Source organism: Porites lutea, chromosome 2 (genome assembly GCF_958299795.1).
Source record: "Porites lutea chromosome 2, jaPorLute2.1, whole genome shotgun sequence".
NCBI lineage: Eukaryota > Metazoa > Cnidaria > Anthozoa > Scleractinia > Poritidae > Porites > Porites lutea.
In genome coordinates this window covers 48,825,185-48,843,431 of record NC_133202.1, presented here as the reverse complement: position 1 = coordinate 48,843,431, position 18,247 = coordinate 48,825,185, and the positions used below count along the sequence as shown (strand labels likewise).

General features: G+C 39.9%; 1 protein-coding gene across 1 annotated transcript; it reads right to left on the bottom strand.

Annotated features, from left to right (window-relative positions):
• Positions 1 to 4,386: 4,386 nt before the first annotated feature.
• On the bottom strand, positions 4,387 to 7,395 carry LOC140926333 (uncharacterized). The gene is made up of 2 exons (XM_073376089.1): positions 6,542 to 7,395; positions 4,387 to 4,933 (listed from the first exon to the last, which is right to left on the bottom strand). Exons 1-2 carry the CDS (start codon positions 7,354 to 7,356, stop codon positions 4,387 to 4,389), a joined length of 1,362 nt encoding a protein of 453 aa, XP_073232190.1. The 5' UTR covers positions 7,357 to 7,395.
• Positions 7,396 to 18,247: the final 10,852 nt, after the last annotated feature.

Below are 18,247 nucleotides of genomic sequence, written 5' to 3'. Positions count from 1 at the left end.
GACTTTTGTTGGAAGCCCTATGGATTTTTTTGGGTTTTGATTTTTTTCCCCCATTCGATCATCCCCATCACTTGAAATCCGGAGTACCGGAGTACCCCCTCCTCCCCTCCCCCTCCCCCGGGACTGACACACTGTCGGCTGACACTGTGTCCAATTCCTTTTTGTTCTTGCAAATAAAGCATTTGGTGTTGTTGGCGTCCAGTGTGTGGCCCTGCAAGTCTCCCCTGCACGAGATCGAATAAGAAACTTGGACAATTTTTGAGGAGCAGAAAAAACAGGGTTGCCTGGAGAAAAACCTCTTTGAGCAGAGATCATTAACACACATTGCTGGGAGGTGAAAGCTCTCTCCACTACGCCATCCCTGCTTCCCGGCTAAAACAAGTCTGGCGAATGGCTTAAGTGGGAGGACATAAGAAGCAGGTTTGGGAAAAAAAATATAAGATTGGACTGTTGCGTTCAGTAAATTACTTACATAAAACGAGAAAGTTAGGGACGTTCCAAGCGAAAACCTTCAGCCCAGCTTTGTCTTGAGAGCGATCGAGGTCCCGCAGGTCAATAGCACTCGTCTGATGAGATTTACCCGGAGCATTTACCTTTCTTATTATCGTGACGTCATTCACGAGTTAGGTTTCATTTTTAGTTATCCAAGGTGAACGCCTGATTTTTGTGTCCTTTTTAGAGTGAGAGCCGACTGATTGGCTCTTACATCAGCAAGGACATGTGAGTAAGGCGCCGGGAACGACATTCTTTTCCGAGCGTATTACTGATTGTATTTAGAAGGATTATTTAGTGAGCCAAAATTTTAGGTTGCCGGTTAAAATAAAAAATAAAGCGCTAAAAGATTCAATAATTAACGGTGGCAAGATCGAAGTAAAAATTTTCATCCAACTGACGTCATTGGACTGCGGTGCTCATGTATTTATAAAAACGAATAAGAATGCGATCGTATTTCCAAGACTCCGATAGTTTCACGTACCCCTTTCCATGCTCGAGTTCACCTTGAGTTATGCTTCCTAAAGATCTATCGCCACAAACATTATAATTCGTTATTGTGTGGGAGGAAAACGAGATGGCAATGTTACCTGTTACTATTGTATGGATCTGTTTATACAGACACCACTCATCAGCATCCCTGGTATACATTAGGGCCAAGTTTCAAGTGAAATGAATGCCAGTCATTTATCACGTAGCCGAACGTGTTTCTGTTAATACAGTCAACTCTTTCTAAGACGGACACCTTTGGGACCGGCACTAAGTGTCCGTCTTAGAGAGGTGTCCGTCTTATGGAGAGTCAAATAAAGGGAGTAAGGAAAGGCAGGGACCAACTCTAAGTGTCCGTTTTACAGAGGTGTCCGTCTTATAGAGGTGTCCGTTAAGAGAGAGTCGACTTTATTCCGCTCAGTCCTATAGTCCAAATGAGAGCCTGTTCACGGCATTTATCATGGCAAGAATAGAATTTACTGATGACAGCCCCGTAACGTTTCAATTTGGTATTCTTATCACCCCTGCAAAACTTAACTAAACACTTGAGTCAACTCTACCCTTCTCATTGTCCTATGCCCTACCTGCCTGGGGGATGGGGTGGGCGATACACCAATAGTCTATACGGCCCGAGAAGGCTCCGCCCAAAAGAGTAACCTTATCCTTTTTCAGGTGTTAGCTTTAGGTAAGTTCGCTAGTTGGAGTATATAAAGGGGTAGGGAAGTCTGTCATTTCGGTCTGTAAAATGACCTAAAAGGGCTGACAGATGCATCTCATGACTTCAAAAAGTAAAAAAAAAAATGCATTCATAGCAAATAAAAGGGATGCAAAGTTCTCAACTAGGTATGTGAAAGCGGTACCATTTGTCACCTATGAAACTGTAGGGTAACATTTCTGCCATAAACGGGAAAAGGGTGACCTCAGGAGGAGGGGGGGGGGTGAACTGAAAAATTAGTCCTCCTCAGGGAGGAGTCTTCCCCTATAAAACTTTGTTGAGTACCCCCGGCCCGGTCTGTTATTTTGTCGCAAGAGAAGACTTTTACGTTGTGTTGTTTATCGTCCTTGATGATCCCATTCCTTAGTTCATAAGGTACTGGCCAGACTCACAAAATACAACTCCTGAAGAAAATCGACGGAAAGCTGGTACTACCCGGCCCCACCCAGCCATTTGCCAAATTAAGGTTGGATAATGGCGCATTTAGGAAATCATCCTTGACTTCGAGGGTATCAGCGAAACACTTATAGTTTTGCCTTTGCTGGTTTACATGCAGCAGCAGAAAGGAGAAAAAAAAAAGAAACTAGTTTTTCTTGTTCGTTTAATTAGGAGAACAGATACAAAACAAGTCATTAATGCAAAAATATATACCACCAAAAGTTCCAAATTTTGCTGGTAGTATATGCTTGATCGAATCTTAGTGTTCATCATACTACTGAGAATTACTACTGGCAATACGAAATCATACAAAATTAAAACCACCACGAATCAACACGCAGGAGTCTGCCCAGGTGACTTTGTCTTGGACCGGGGACTGACTTGAGGGATCGAGTTGAGATAGATTTTTTTTTTAGTTCTATAAAGGTGTATTGTAGGTTAATTTTTGTGCGCTTATTTCTAGGAATAGCTTCTTTTAGTGTATACATATACATTTTTATCTTTAGTCTAGTTTCTCTTAAAACTTTTTATGTAAACGGCTCACTGGAAGAGCATTTTTAATGAAGTAACTGAAAGCTTGATTGTTTTTGTCGTTGGCCTTATGGAAATTAACCGTTTCATTATCTGTATACACAATTACTTTTTTAAATATAGTTGTGGCTATTCGAATTTTAATTTGTTGGTAATTCTAGGAAGAAGTTATAGTGTCGCTGATTCCTTGAGTTATAGTAAATCTTGGCAAACCGTTCACTAGACCTTAAACTAAACTGAACGTGTTTCCCATAGTGCGAGCCAGACCAGCTTAAAATACCAAAAATACCAAACCAGGTGAAATCGTTGATGGCTAATACCTGGAATAATATACTAATGCACAATACTAAATAACTGAATTTCCTGAAACCCTGAAAGCAACAAAATGTAACCGTATAAGTGGATACGAAGTGCTTTACTTAATAGCCTGCTTAAGATCCGACGACGGCAGACGTCTGTGACGGCGAGCGGAAGTGAAATTACTGCTAGAAAGACTTCCGGCTGCCGTCGTTGCGAAGTTTCCCGCCGTAGCGACCTTATCTGTGACGTGAAGAAGGCCATTTTGCCGTCGCGTGTAAAACGTGAGTAAACTTGATCAAAATAATGCCATTTAAACACATTTTGAGCGAAATTCTTTAGCACTGTTAACAGTTTATTCTCAGTAGACCATTTTTGTCGAATTTCTAAGCGACTTAAACGATTTGAACACGGTATTTAAATTAAATTTGTTTGCCTTCTCTAGACAGTTTGACTCGTTAATCGCCATGGACTCGGTCAACTCGACAAAGAAAGCAACCGAGTCAGTTTTACAAGTTTTTTTCTTGTGTTTATTGATGTGTTAATAACAATTATGATATCGTAGACTTGTTTCGGCAGTAAATTGAGGTCCAATGGATTATGTCATTCATCTTTTCTCGAAATAGCTTCTTTTTTTTTTTAACTCGGCTTCTCTTACAATGTAATTTTGATCAAGAGCTTTCAGTAAGGCAAAAAAAAATGCATCGTCGTTGAGACACGAAACGCTTGCTTCTCGAAACTGCTCAAAATACAACATCACGATTAGTTTATGCTTGAATTAGGCGGCATATTGCACATGTACACATGTACGCAAACATGACTGAGACCGCTTTGATTTGCTTTAGAAAGATCTGAACTGATTTAACGGTGAATCGATTTAACCGGTTTCCAAGGTCCCCTGTTCGCATGTATACGAGTCAGGCAACCCCATTGCCTCTTTAAGAACAGCTGGTACGTCACTTTTCCCGAAACGAAATTCTGCTAAGCATTCACTTTCGTCAAGCCTCTCGAGGTCAAAATGTTCGTAATTCTGGTAGGGAAAATCCGGATTTTTAGATCTGTTGACATCATACAACAGTAAAAATTCACCTTCTGATATGTCGCCATCATCGAAACTTGTCAGTAACAATTCACGAACCTTTCTAAAAGTAGCCATCGCTCTTGTATTTATTTCTTAACTTCAACAGGAAAAGGCGCTACAACAACCCGCCGTCGCGCGAGCTTTCTTAATGCTATTTTTCGCGCTATTGCGACGTCAACCTCACCTCAAGCCCCCTCGACCAAGTCTGCCGTCGTAGAATCTCGCCGTCGTCGGATCTCAAGCTCACTAATGTAATACCCAAACCTGTCCTTCCCTGGGCCTGAGAGAAGGATTTGTCAATGTCTTAACAAATTGTTTGAACAATCGACCGCCTCATATTTCCTTACTTGCAACTCAAGCTTCTTAAGATGATGTCCTTGACAAGCTTTGCATTGTCAAAGCAATATATAAGCTTCATACAGGCATTTATTATATATCCGGGCATTGGCTCTTCCACGCCACTGTAATTTCTTTTGTGAATCCCACCTTTTGTAGGATCGTGAATAAAGCCCAGGTTCCCAATCTGGAAGCCGTGATCAATTGTGTCTTCATTCATGAAGGTTTGGACAATCCCAACATTTACTTTCAGCACCTCGGCTTTTCGCAAGTGTGGTATAAAATTTGAAATACCAGCCACAATGCGTTGACCTTTTAGATTCTTCTCTCTCTCTGGAAACTTGAAATACATATGGGAAAATTCTGGTTCTAGCTCGCCAGATGAACTTGTCACTGCAATGTTCGTCTCCGGAGCGTAAGTCGTCATTCCAATTCTGTCACCTTTGTTAGAAAACATGCCGAACGGACCCATGCAGAAGAACATCGATGGCATGTCGGCAAGCTCTTCAGGTAGTCGCACTGTAGCTATTGCCTTGATGCGATTGCATCTTTTCCTATCAAAATTTAAAAATAAAATAAAAAACTTTATTAATTAAACGAAACCAAACGTGCTTCACCAAGGTCAATATTGAAAATATCCAGGGGTTGACTTCCATATAATGTAGACAAGGATGCTTTCTTGTTTGGGATTTTTCAAAGTTGTAGGCACAATAAGGACATTTGATATTTGATAATGATGATGATGATGATGATGATAATGATGATGATGATGATGATGAAAAATGGGTTTCCCAAAGCTTTTTATTTTCTACATTGGATTCTAAGTGGCATGCGCGAGAGACGACAGTTTGTACAAGTGAATGATTAAACAACCGAGCTGGTTGACTTGCAATTCGGGGTACCACAGGGTTTGATTTTGGGGCCAGTTTTAATTAATTCATAGGCAAACGATCTTAACGATATCCATGACTGCACCGTTTGAGACTTGAATAGCGCCATGGGAACCCTTGTAGACTGGTCGAACAATTCCAACTTACTGCTTAATGCTAAAAAGACCAAGCAAATGATGAGTGAATAAATTGGAACTGCGATTACCTAGACTGCGATTACCTGCACGATTACCTACGATTACATGTGAAGTGCTACAGTAAAAACCCGCATACAAGAACATGCGGATTAAGAACACCCCGGCTGAAATTTGGTAAAAAAGGAGCATATATATAAGAACACATTCAGCCTGAAAATTGAAAATTGTTCTTATATATAAAAACTCTTCCCTTTTCAGTTTAATAGAACAGTGTCTGTAGCTTTACTGTGGAATTAATGTTGTGTGTCTCAAGTTTAATTTTCCCTCAAAGTTATGTATTTCATCATAGTTAGTAAATCCCTTACATTTTTTTAGAAGCAAAAAAATTAAGAACACTTAAGAACACTTTCAGGCTGATTTCACCTAAAATACCCGATATATAAGAACCCAATCAGCCTGAACCCAGAAAATGGGTGTTCTTGTATGCGGGTTTTTACTGTATCTACGAGGTTCCTGACCCTGTACCTCTGGGAACAGTGCTAGAAAGAGTCAACTTGCACTAGTCAGTCCTTGCCATGTGGATCTAAGAAAACCTCAAATGGACTTTTCGCGTGAGTAACACCGTATCATCGTGCTTTGCAGCTACCGGTACATCAACAATCAAGAAGATCAGAAACATGGCACCCAAAACTTAGAGGAAGCAATTGGTACGTTGAGGCATTCGTACATTCGAAGCTTGATTTTAACGACATTATATTTTACCCACTACCGCAATACCTTGAACAGCTGTTGAAACAAAATTACAGCGAGTTCCAAGATAGGCTGCAAGTTTTGTTAACAACTATTACACAAAACTGGCTGATGTTATTGGGTTAAGATGGCTCCCTGTTAAGGACTGAACCGAATTCCGTAGAGAGCCTTTTTTGACACCCACTGGCCGAGCTATTGAACTCTGGAAAGACGTCGGCATTTACATACGAACACGTGCATCGCACGGAGACTATTATAAATCAACAAAATTAAAGGATGGACAAACGTACATTGGAGAAAATTGTGCGAGCAATACCTCCACACCGGCCCAGACGCAGTCTAACTTGTAGTCGTCAGGAGTGGGAATTGAACATGTATTACTTACCTGGCATTAGTAACCCCCAGCATCTTGTTGAACTTGGTAATGTTGTACCACGATGCGTTCACAATGACATCTGTGGAGATCCTCACCACATTCCCTTGAAATATGTTCAGTGCATCTACTACATATCCACCACATTCATGGGTTACTGCGCTGAAAGCTTTAGTATTCCTTCTAACTTTGACGCTATCTCTGTTTTGCTCTAGTTGATGGATGATATATTCTCTCAGTCTTCCCCAGTCTAACAATTCCTCAGCTGTCTCTATGCCCATTTCTATCTTTCTAATGTCCACATCTGCCTGAAATTCATGAGGCTCCAAAATGCGAAAAATGTCTTCCGGTGGACCGACAACTTCGTAACTCGGGTCTTCCTTTACCATCTTTGTGTATTCTTCTTTGATAGCTTCAAATGTTTCCAGAATATCTCTGCAAGGCACTGCCGAGTCTTTCATTATGAAATACCTACCTCGACGAAGTGGGTGAGATTGTTGTCGGCCGATCTCCTGCCTGAAATTTCCATAACTTCGGATGAAGTCTAAAGTGACATGCAGATAATATAGAGCTGTATTCTTGTCAGCATAATGGAATCCTAAGCCAAGACGGCCAGGGGTGGCATCACTAGTTTCTCTCATCAATTCGTGATTCTTTTCCAGCAAGTGAATGTTAAATTTCCCAGTTCGGGCCAATTCAAGAGCAGTACAACAACCGCCCACACCTCCACCAATGATAACAACAGTTTGCCGTTTCCTCTCTAAATCGATCTGTGGCGCTTGAAAGGTTGTACTGGTGTAAGTGTCAGAACGCACTAGTTTAGCCATATCAGTTGGAATTGTACGTGCTTCCCACTCAGGTTTATAAGGTATTACTGAAAAGTAATCAAACAATCGAAGTGATCATTACAAACGAGGACTCTAAAGAGTGGATGTCGGTAAATATTGATCCGTCAGGTCTGTATCACCCTGATTTGTAATAATTATAAACAACAGGATCTGTAATATCAACCGGATTTGCAATAAAAATCAACGTGATATGTAATAACAACAGCATCTGTAATAAGAATCAACCTAATATGTAATAAAATAACTAACGGGATTTGCAACTAACTTTCAACAAGATTTGTAATAACATACAGGATTTGTAATAACCTATTAACAGGATTTGTAATAACGCTGCGAAAGGTGAGTCACTTATTTTTGTACTGTCTTGAAAAACATTTCTTAAAGATAACTCACTATTCTCCCACTTATGGAAGGGTTTGGATATTCCATAAAGTTAGGGATTGAAAAGGCCAATTTGGAGGCGTTTAGGGGAGAGGGTGTGGGGTTAATATATTCCACATATCTGCCTACACAAATGACCTCTGACATTCAAACCCAAAAAGGAAGTCACTCGCCTTCTGCGGGGCATTTGCCCGCCTTCAGTTCCGGGGGTGAGGCATTAGCACAACAGATTTCCACCCCAATTGGAATCTGCTTGAGGATATTTCTAACCCGCCATGCTGTGACGTTAAGCTATAAGCTCTGGACTGGTTATTCGTTTCGCGGCTCTCAGCCCGGGTTTTACAAGCCCGAGACGATGTGTCACGAAAAAATCGTTTTAAAAAGTAATTCGAACAACAAAGAACTTATTCAGAAACATGCATAATTATACAGATTTTAAATAGTGATTTACTCAGTTTGAACAAGAGCCATCAATATGGCTCTTGGTTTGAAAGAAAACGTAATATTTTGAAGATTTGTCATTATTTTCGATATTTCTAACGTTTTCGTTCGATGAAAAAATGGCAAATTTCAAATCCCGATATCGTCGACTAGTAAGTAAAGAGTCTTACACCAAGTTAAAGAGGGTTATCTCATCTCTCAAAATCTGTTGTCCAAATTTTTGAGGCCGGAAAAAAACATGAAGTACTTTTCTGAAATTTGAGCTTTCCAGACTCAGCGGGCTAAAAACTCGGGAAAATGCAATATTATTAAGAAACCAGTTTGAGCAACAGTGGTTTAATGTTATCAGCTATCAGAAACCACGACGTGTTTATCCAGCGATCTGATAAAACTTAAATCCCTTTTCCGCCAAGAGTTTAGAGTTTAGCCATCGTCTGCTGCCAAAAACGCACGGGTCACGTATGGTTGCATGTCAAAGGGTGTGTATAAAATGCGAGCCATGATGCGAGCCATGGCAGTGAGCCATGAAGTGCATTGAAGACTCGTTAAAAAAACAAAAAATAAAAAATGAAAAACGGTAATACGAAAAACATTAACTGAAAGCTAACCGTTTTTGATACCTAAACAGCGATTAACCATAGCCCTAAAATGAGTGCTTAACCCTAATCCGTAAAGTGAACGCTGTGGCTACATGGCCGGTAACCGGTCAAGCTGTTGAAAACACTAAATGACCGGCAGTAAATTTCACAAAATCGAAAAATTCCAGCTAATCTAAACCTGATTCATATGTCGAAAGTTTTATCATTTTGCAATCGGGAGGAGGCTCAACCTCCTTCAATAACGATAACAGTGCTAACTTTTCTGGTGAAAAAAAGTGTAATGAAGAATTCCACGGTGTCTATTTTTCGACAATACGCGAAAAAACTTTGAATGAAATTTTGTACTCGTAGTCGTTCCTGGAATCTAAAGGTCTCTATTTAGAACTCTTTTCTGCTCGACTGCCGGTCAAGGTGTTGAAAACACTAAATGACCGGCAGTCCTTATATTCTCCGTAAATTTCACAAATCGAAAAAAACCAGCTAAACCAAACTATCATGTGTCGATTAAGAAAAGTCAAGCGATCCTAAAATGCTTTATAGATCTCAAGAATAGCGTTTGGTTCACGATGGGCTTAGAAGACGAAAGAGAGAATATGGCCTGCCGGTCATTTAGTGCACCTTGACCTGCAGTCGAACTCAAAAAAGTTGTTCTACGTGTCCTAAAACATGGTTTCGTTTTCTGAGCCCAGCGTAATCCACACGCTATTCTTGAGATCTATAAAGCATTTCAGGATCGCTTGACTTTTCTAAATCGACATATGATTAGCTGGAATTTTTCGATCTTGTGAAATTTACTGAGAACATAGGACTGTATTTAGTGTTTTGAAAACCTTGACCGGCAGTCGAGCTGAAAAAAGTTCTAAGTGTCACACAAAACATAGTTTCGTCTTCTGAGCCCAGCGTGAACCAAACGCTAGACTCGAGATCTATAAAGCATTTCAGGATCGCTTGACTTTTCTCAATCCGGCGACATATGATAGTTTGGTTTAGCTAGATTTTTTCGATTTGCGAAATTTACTGAGAATATAAAACTGCCGGTCATTTAGTGTTTTGAAAACCTTGACCGGTTACCGGCCATTTGAAAGCTCCCAGTCAGTACAATGAGCGCTTAACTGCCTAATCAGTAAAATGAGTGCTCAACTCCTAATCTGTAAATTTGCAGTTTTTACTTGTTTTTACTTTATTTTTACCGATGGCTCTTGTGATGGCTCGCTGGCTCGCAGTTTGTCAAGACGCGTTAAGTTAAAGGGCAAAGAACTATATAAACTTTAATCAAAGGCTCCTAGGAGCGAGCTCATGGATGAATTGAATTAGTGTAGAAAAGACAGTTCAATAATCAAAGAAAAACATATAAATCTTTTTGAACGGTTCATTGTGTATGGACTTACCAAAATACAGCGTGACTCGAAGTATGCTACTGCATGTGCACCTTTTTTATCAGCGCAGCATTTCTACTTACAAAGCAAAGATCACTTTTAAAACAAATTATTAACGCTTTTTAGTTGTAAAATAATTTGCTTTCTCATGTGACTGTCAAACACTTTCCGAACGACAGTGCACTTTCTTGTAAAATAGCCAAGTTTTGCATACATGAGTTTTATTTAAACCGTGGTTTTAAAAGTGCGATGCTTTCAAATAAATTTTTCCATATGATGAGTACGTAACGGTTAGTATATGCGGTACGAGCTATATTAAATACAGAATACAGGGGCGTTTATGGCTAAATTGAACTGCTTTAGAACATGCTTTTGATAAACACGAGCTAAAAATTATTTTAATACATGTAAAACGGATTAAGCTCAAAGCAGTACGTGCTCTGAACTAGCCAAGTAATTTAAACGCAGTGGAAGTATCCGATTGCCTTTCGCCAGAGACTTGTTTATATACCAGCGCAGCATTTCTTGTAGAAATTACATTAATAGCACTGCTAAATGGAATCACCGACAAACAAGAGCCTGCTTTAAGGCAAAGATCACCTAAGAATTCAAGTGAAATAGCGTAACGCTTGTTGGTTCTAAAACCTGTGCTTCTAGTTGACACAAATGTGCACAATTCGTCCAAATATGCAACAATGATCCACGCTCAATTATTTCAATGTCCTTTTAACAATTCTAAGTCCATTTCTTGCGGATGATATTATCAGTGTTCTTTAGAACATTTCCATTTATACAAAACCCATCTCTATAATTGATGTGTCGGAAAAAAATTCGCCTTACTAGTACCCTCTAGAATATTCCAAACATATACGTAAAAGGCACTTGGAAAAAAAAGCAATACTAAGTAAGGGAGGTTGGAGTAAAGTGTTTAATCTGACTTTAATGAATAAAATTAATGAGAATCGAGTGAGTGAGTGAGTGAGTGAGTGAGTGAGTGAGTGAGTGATCGAGTGCCATTCGAGTGCCTCCAAAAGCCCATGGCATGACTACGTCATCCATGAGCTAAAAATCACAACTTCTTTGCGTCCAGGAATTGGATTTTAGCGAACAGAGCAATGCCTATGAGTGTATTTTTCATACCTTTGCATGGGTTCCCTAGATATTGGAAATAGAAAACATGAAGGACAGCATCGGCAAAAGCATCTTGGGCTGGAAAGCACCAGATATGTGCTAGATAACATCAACGTAAACCAGATAACTGAGATGAGTCATCCATATGTCAGCGGCGTCTTACAAAATGACTGCAACGATCCCCTTCCGCTCAGTTGATCGATCGCAGCAGGCTTCTGCCCCGGCAGCGAGGAATGCGATGTTATATTTGAGTTAGTTTGAGTTATGAAACGGTCAATATTGTCGTTTACAGTATAAATTACTAGAAAAAAAATGTGAAAACTGTAATAGACTCAAGTGGTATAAGACTCTTTACTGAAATCGAGGTACGACGACTTTGGGCTTTGAATTTTGCCATTTGTTCATCGAAAGAAAACGTTCAAAATATTGAAAATAATGAAAAATCTCCAAAATACCATAAAATTCCGAAAATAAGCCCCTCCAAATATAAGCCCCCCAAAGTCGTAACGCAAAAAATCCTCCGTTAAATCGCCCCTCCAAATATAAGCCCCCCCGAGGGGGGGCTTGTACTTGGAATTTGCTCTCGAATACAAAGTAAAACAAAGCGAAAATGCTAAATTTCCTTCCTACTACAAGCTAGTCCAATCGATTCTGAAACAAAAATTTTCCTCCTTAGATAAGCCCCTCCGAATATAAGCCCTTCCAAAAATAAGCCCCTCAAAAAGGGCCTTTGAAAAATATAAGCCCCGGGCTTATTTTCGGAATTTTACCGTATTACATTTTCGGTCAAACTGAGTAAATCACCACTTAAAATGTGTATAATTATGTACTTTTCTGAATAAGTTATTTGTTGTTCGCATCACAATTGATTTGATTTTAAAACGATTTTTTCCTGACACACTGTCTGGGGCATGTAAAAACTGGTCCCGAGAGCCGCGAAACCAACCAACCTCAGGCTTTAAACTTACCGCACAGTCGTATTGTCATATTTTGATGAATTCAGCGAGAAATTGAACAGTAGTTGAACAGTAGATGACTATTCTGCCATAAATTCCACCCCTCTCCGCCTTTTTAACCAAAAAGATTATATTCTATATATTAATTTTCATACCGTCATCTTTTCCCGAAGTTCATAGCTGTTTTACGTCTTTTACGGCACTCAGTAGTCATCTAGACAAACGGCTCAAGTGTCGGTGAGTATTCTTCAAAATGTTTTTATTTCGTAGCTAAAGAAAAAAAAGTAATGAAAAAAGAACAATCTTTGACCTACCTCACATTCTGACAACGGGCCCTAAAACTATAACAAAACGCTATGGCTTGTCTCACATCAGCACCCATGCAGGTCTACCCTAAGAGCAGAGAGGTTTCTCTCTTGAATGGCTTTAATATAGCGTTTACCAAGTCGTTCGCGTCAGAAACCTCGCAGGGTGGCCCATCCAGGTCATGCCGCGAGGGCAGATTATCTTTAATACATCTATAGGTTGATCCACAGGGAGCTTCCACAATCTGTTTGTGTAACCGATTGTTATTCAGCAAATGTATTGGATTTACGTACAGATTTATCGCCAAATATGTATAAGAAAATTAGCAATTGATTCATGGGTGAGCGTGCCTATGTCGAGATATGAAGAGTAAGAGTTGCTCTCAACTCTAACCTTTTGAGTGCTCTACGAGCTTCCCAACTGCTCAATTTATCGACAGTGCAGAGCTGATAGCGTGAACCAATTGTTTTATAACATTTTCATTACAATCAATGTGGAAGTTAACTTAAAATTTCATTACCACAGTGCGCGGTCAGAGAGCGCAGTTCATATGTCAATGTCTATGTGACTATTTGTTGTTTTTAACTAATAGTTTTGTGGTTTAAAAATGTTTCTCATCTTCAAGCTGAGAGAAAGTTTACAGAAGTCAAAAGGTATTAGAAGCCATACTGAGATGGAAAACTATTAATGCCGAAAAAAATTCTTTTAAAGGAGAATGCTTTGCAAGGAATGATTTGCACATGCCGGCATAGCTTGAGCTAAATGGGCATACAAGCACGCTCGCGCTGTTGAACTGGATTTGGCGAATATCCTAGCTATGTTATAATATACCGCAGGTAAGATCGTAATGCAACGTTTATTGAACGTTGATCCATATACATATATTTAGTAATATATCCCTATAGAAGAATCAAAGTACGGTACTTGATCCAATAATTTACTATAAAATCCTTCGGGATACTGGCAAGTCACGAAAGGCGACCTAAGCCAAATTATTTCTTTCCTTCATGATTCTTTTTTGTTTAGGTCTAGCTTTTTCATAAGGTTTTAGTAGCGTCTGGTTGCGGGCCATGATTTCCGATAGATTTTTCTATTCGGAGTTCGCCAGTTTTTGCCGAGCACAGCTAGAGTTCAGTTTTTCTTTTCTTATCGAAAACACCTTTAAAAGATGGGAGGTTAAATCGCGTAAATTTCAACTCGTACCCTTGACGATTGGCGGCGAAATCGCGAAGATATTGTCGTCGTCGATCGACCACTCGCTATCGGCATGGGTTGGACTTCTGAATGGGACACGGATCAGGACCTTAGTGAACTTATTATACCTTGGAATCGGGGATAATCATTGGAACTATGTTAACTTTGAGACCTTGGAAATACATTGCAATTAATTTTTAACCGTATCAAGAGCATCTTGAAATATTAAACTTTCATCTTGGATTAAAACATTGGAACTTTATCGAACTTTGTAACCCTGGGTTCGACCCTGGATAAAGCAAGCGGATGTTTTGTTTTGTTTTGTTTCATTAACCTGAAACTACAATGTTTATTTCTCTTTGAAAAAGTTACCTGTGGCAACTTACTACCAAGATATGACGCATCTTTATAAAAATAGTTCCTGTTCAGGTTAATCAGAGAGCATTATGCGCATGTTCTCCATTACTTGTTTCCGTTAACATTCCAATTTAAGTTACACGGGTAAACCTTGTTTTGATGCAAAATAACTTCTTTTTCTTGTCCAAATCGTGCTATGAAAATAACTACATAGCGATAGATCAAAACAAGATCAACTCCATCCTTGCGACCACTGACAACTATAAATTTAGCTTGCGTAGCAGTTGTTGAAAGGGGTAGGGGATAGAGAGGAAGCAAAAAGGGGATGTGGATTGGGGAGAAATAGTATAGCCTGCGCAGGCTACTGTAAATTCAGTCATAAGCACATTAAACCAACCCATACAGGTAACCTACTCATCGATGCTCATAACATGACACATCTTTTCGGTCTCGCTAATTTTTCCAAATTCAGATAGAACGCCACTATGCTTCCATAGACCAACGCATCCCACGGAAGCGACTTTAGGCGTCTTGTTATAACTCTTAAAATTACTGTGCATTCCCATTTGTTGGTAGCGACAGATCCAAGATCATATCCTGTCTGTCACTCTCTAGTTGGTCAATAAATGTTCTTGCTGGGCGACCCCTTGAGCGTCTGCCGTGCTTCGGATCCCAAAGTAGTAGCTGGAGTATAACTACTGGTATTTTTGGTAGACATGTTACTAAGTAGGAGCGGGGGGGATGGTATTTTTGATCTTGTACATTGAAGGGGTGGACTTGCGTACGGACGATTTTGTCTTACCAATGGTGCTCCGCTGCGCGCGAAAGCTCGTCTATAAAGTACAAAACATGCGATGGACAACCTAAAAACGATCAATTGAAACACTTGACTAATAAAATGCTCGTCGTAATCGAACCAAACAGGTAAGCGGGAGTTCCGGATTCCTTCAGTTAATTCCCAGAACTATACTGGATAACTTTCCGTGCCGACACGAAAAGCTATGTGGTAGAGTAGGGGGATCCGATATGTGACCCTCCACTTTGGAGATCGGCGCCTCTCCGTTACAGAAATCGCGCCGAAATCATGCGATCACCGTTTTTATGTGTGAACAGAAGCCCTATCCGGCACGGTTTCCGCCCCTGCGTAAAACTCATCCAGTAGAGGCAGACTCGTACCCAGTCGCCATTTATGTGTTTTGGGGGTGAGAGAAGAGTCAGGGTTAGGTTGAGGCGCGCGCGGGGTCTCATGGGAAGGGACGCAATTTTTCCTTCACCCCTTCCCATGAGACGCTGCGCGCCCTTCTCAACCTAACCCCCACTCTTCTCTCACCTTTTGAGGTGGACCACTTTTCTCGGTCGTACCGGTTGGAAGTTTGGTTGAATGGATCGCGCCCTGAATTATGCAGGTGAACTTTGACCCAGCCCAAGACTTTTTTTTCGGTGTGAAAACAAGGTCTAGGCTGGTCTGCCGATCGTGTGATTGTACATCTGGGAACTTGAATTAGACGAATGCAAAAGAAAAGCTAGAGGTGTTTATCTGCCAATAGCCTTAGTTTTTACGAGTTATTCGGTGATATTTCACTTGTGTTAAACGTCAGAAGATTATGTGTGGTTGTTGATGGTCTTATCAGTGCTGCGAAAGTGTGTGATTGTGTGATTTCCGCATGGTGTTGACAGGTTTGCGGTCGCGTGGTTTTCGCTAAAATATTCCGTGCCTGCCATAAAAACGCTTGTTCCTTTTTTTAGGTTTCCTGGTTGTATCTTGGAAAAGCAACTCTCGACTCACGAAAATTGGATCTAGGTCTAGTTTCAGCGACCCCTAATGGCTTTGAACCAAAAGGCCGGTTTTTGCAGATAACAAGGTGATAATTTGTGTAGTATGTTTCATTCAGTTTGATGTCTATTCCATGCGAAACACTGTCGTTTATCGGACCGCGAAAAAAGTGTTGTTTTGCTAAAACTATTCAAGTTGTTATGTAAGCCTTAACCAAGCACCTTTTCGCTGTAGTTCACTCAACTTTAAAATTTCTAGACTGAAATGACACCAGTTTTAAACTTTACGGAGTTGGATTACTGACTTAAACGTTCTAAAATTTGCGTCATTTTAAAATGATTCTAGTAACCACTTACTTACTGCCCGGCGTCAGATAAAGGCCTTTAATCGGGCTTTCAATGATTTATTGTTTTAAATTGCCAAGTAGTACTATGAGTTTTTTTTTTTTTTTGCTTACCCGATTTTCGAAAATCCAGCTATAAATATATTCACAAATTCCAACGGGAAGAACACCTGTTTATTACTCTCGCTATTGTGTATTTTCAAATTTCAAACACTTACGTGAATATTTTAGTTATGTCGAAGCTGACCCTGTATGAATTTGTCAATAATGTTTGTATCTCGGCAGTGGTGATTTTTAATTCGAAAGTGGACTATTCAACCCTCTTAATTCGGACACCCGTTAAAACGGACAACGGACACTTGTTTCTTGCCCAATCAACAGATTCTCATAAAAAGGCAACCTTGCTAATGCGGGCACTTCTTTATGAAGTATGGGCTGTAAAAGACCTTTCCTTTCTGAAGGTAAAAAACCTTCAGTTGACAGCATGTCGATGTTTCCGGCGGCGACAGTACACCCGATAGGATAATTTGTTAGACATCAATTTCAATTTCAGACGGGCCAGTATGCAGAGAACGCACGCTTTCGATTAGAGCGGTTTTCACTTGACTGTCGTAAAACCAAAACCAAAGTAAATACACTAGCCAACCAAAGGGCGTAGTAAAACCAAAACCAAAACTAAAACCAATCCCTTTCGACAGTCAAGTGAAAACCGCTCTAATGGAAGTTTACTTTACTTGAAGTAGTTTGAAATTGGCCATTTTCCATATAAAATTGTCGAATTTACCAAATTCAGTATGAAGCAGGTTAATTTGTAAACCGAATTCGAAGAAAAAGCAATTCACATGTTGTCTTTGCTCGAGCGATGTTTGAGTTTTTCGTGATTAGTCCTCGCAATGACGGCTTTGTGAAGGCTAGAGAAGTTTAAGTTGACGATTTTTATGTCTTCCGTTATTTCTTTATTACGTTTTTTGTTCTGATTTTAAAGGTGTTTTTTGGCTTTATATAATAACATGACTTGCTTATAATTAATACGTACACCCTATTATTACGGACACTCTGCCTCAGAGGTCGTAACCAAGGATTTAGACGATTTACATATTCTTGATGTTTCGCTTTATAACTGGATGACTTTTTAGAATCTTAAACTCAATTTGAATCAAACCCCGGGGAGAGGAGAGGGGGGGAGGGGGGGGGGGGCACACAATCTGTTGAGTAACCAATTGTAATTTTGCTGCTTAACAAGCCATCCTAAGCCACGAGTGGGAAAACTTTAGGGGAAGCAAATCGATTAAAAATCGATACAGATTTTGTACAATCTGATTGGTCGGCTTGGAAGAAGAGATAATCGATAAAGATTTTAGGCAATCGTATTGGCTGGCTTTGCAATTTTTGGTACAACCGAACCGGATTTTTACCGTGGGAGTGCCACAGGCATCCCACGGAATAACTCCTCTAGTGGGGTTAATTTAACTCCTTACCGTGGAGTTTTTGTTTTTTTTTTGGAGGGGGGGGGGGGGGGGGAGTTATTATTTTAACTCCAAAATGGAGTTTAAAGAACTTTTTTTCGGGAGTAAAAATGACCCCAGATATTGAGGGGTTAAAATAACCCCCAAAAAGGAGTTATCCTGTACCTAAAATTCAGAGACAAAGTAACTCCAAAAAGAGTAAAGACAACCCATGTAAGGAGTAAAAATAACCCCTTTTTCAGAGTTATTTTAACTCCATACTGGGGTTTAAATAGCCTAAACAGCCTTATTAATCCTAGCTTGTTTTATGATTTATTTATTTAATCTACTGCGTTGTGTAAAATCTAGGGATCCCGTTGGTTGACGGTAGTGTGTGTATAACCAAACAAGCTGAAAAACAAATATATTAACAAACAAACAAACCATACCATACCAAACTGATAGGTCCAAGGGCTACTCTACAGAGATAATTTGGTTGTCCCTTTCCCCCTCTTACAATGTAAATCGAAGCGTTTTTAATGCTAATGAAATAAAGTAAGTTATAAA

Coding starts and splice junctions, on each gene's coding strand:
- LOC140926333 (XM_073376089.1), bottom strand. CDS start 7,356: ATGGCTAAACTAGTGCGTTCTGACACTTACACCAGTACAACCTTTCAA. Junction 4,934..6,541: donor CTGGGGGTTACTAATGCCAG/GTAAGTAATACA, acceptor AAATTTTGATAG/GAAAAGATGCAATCGCATCA.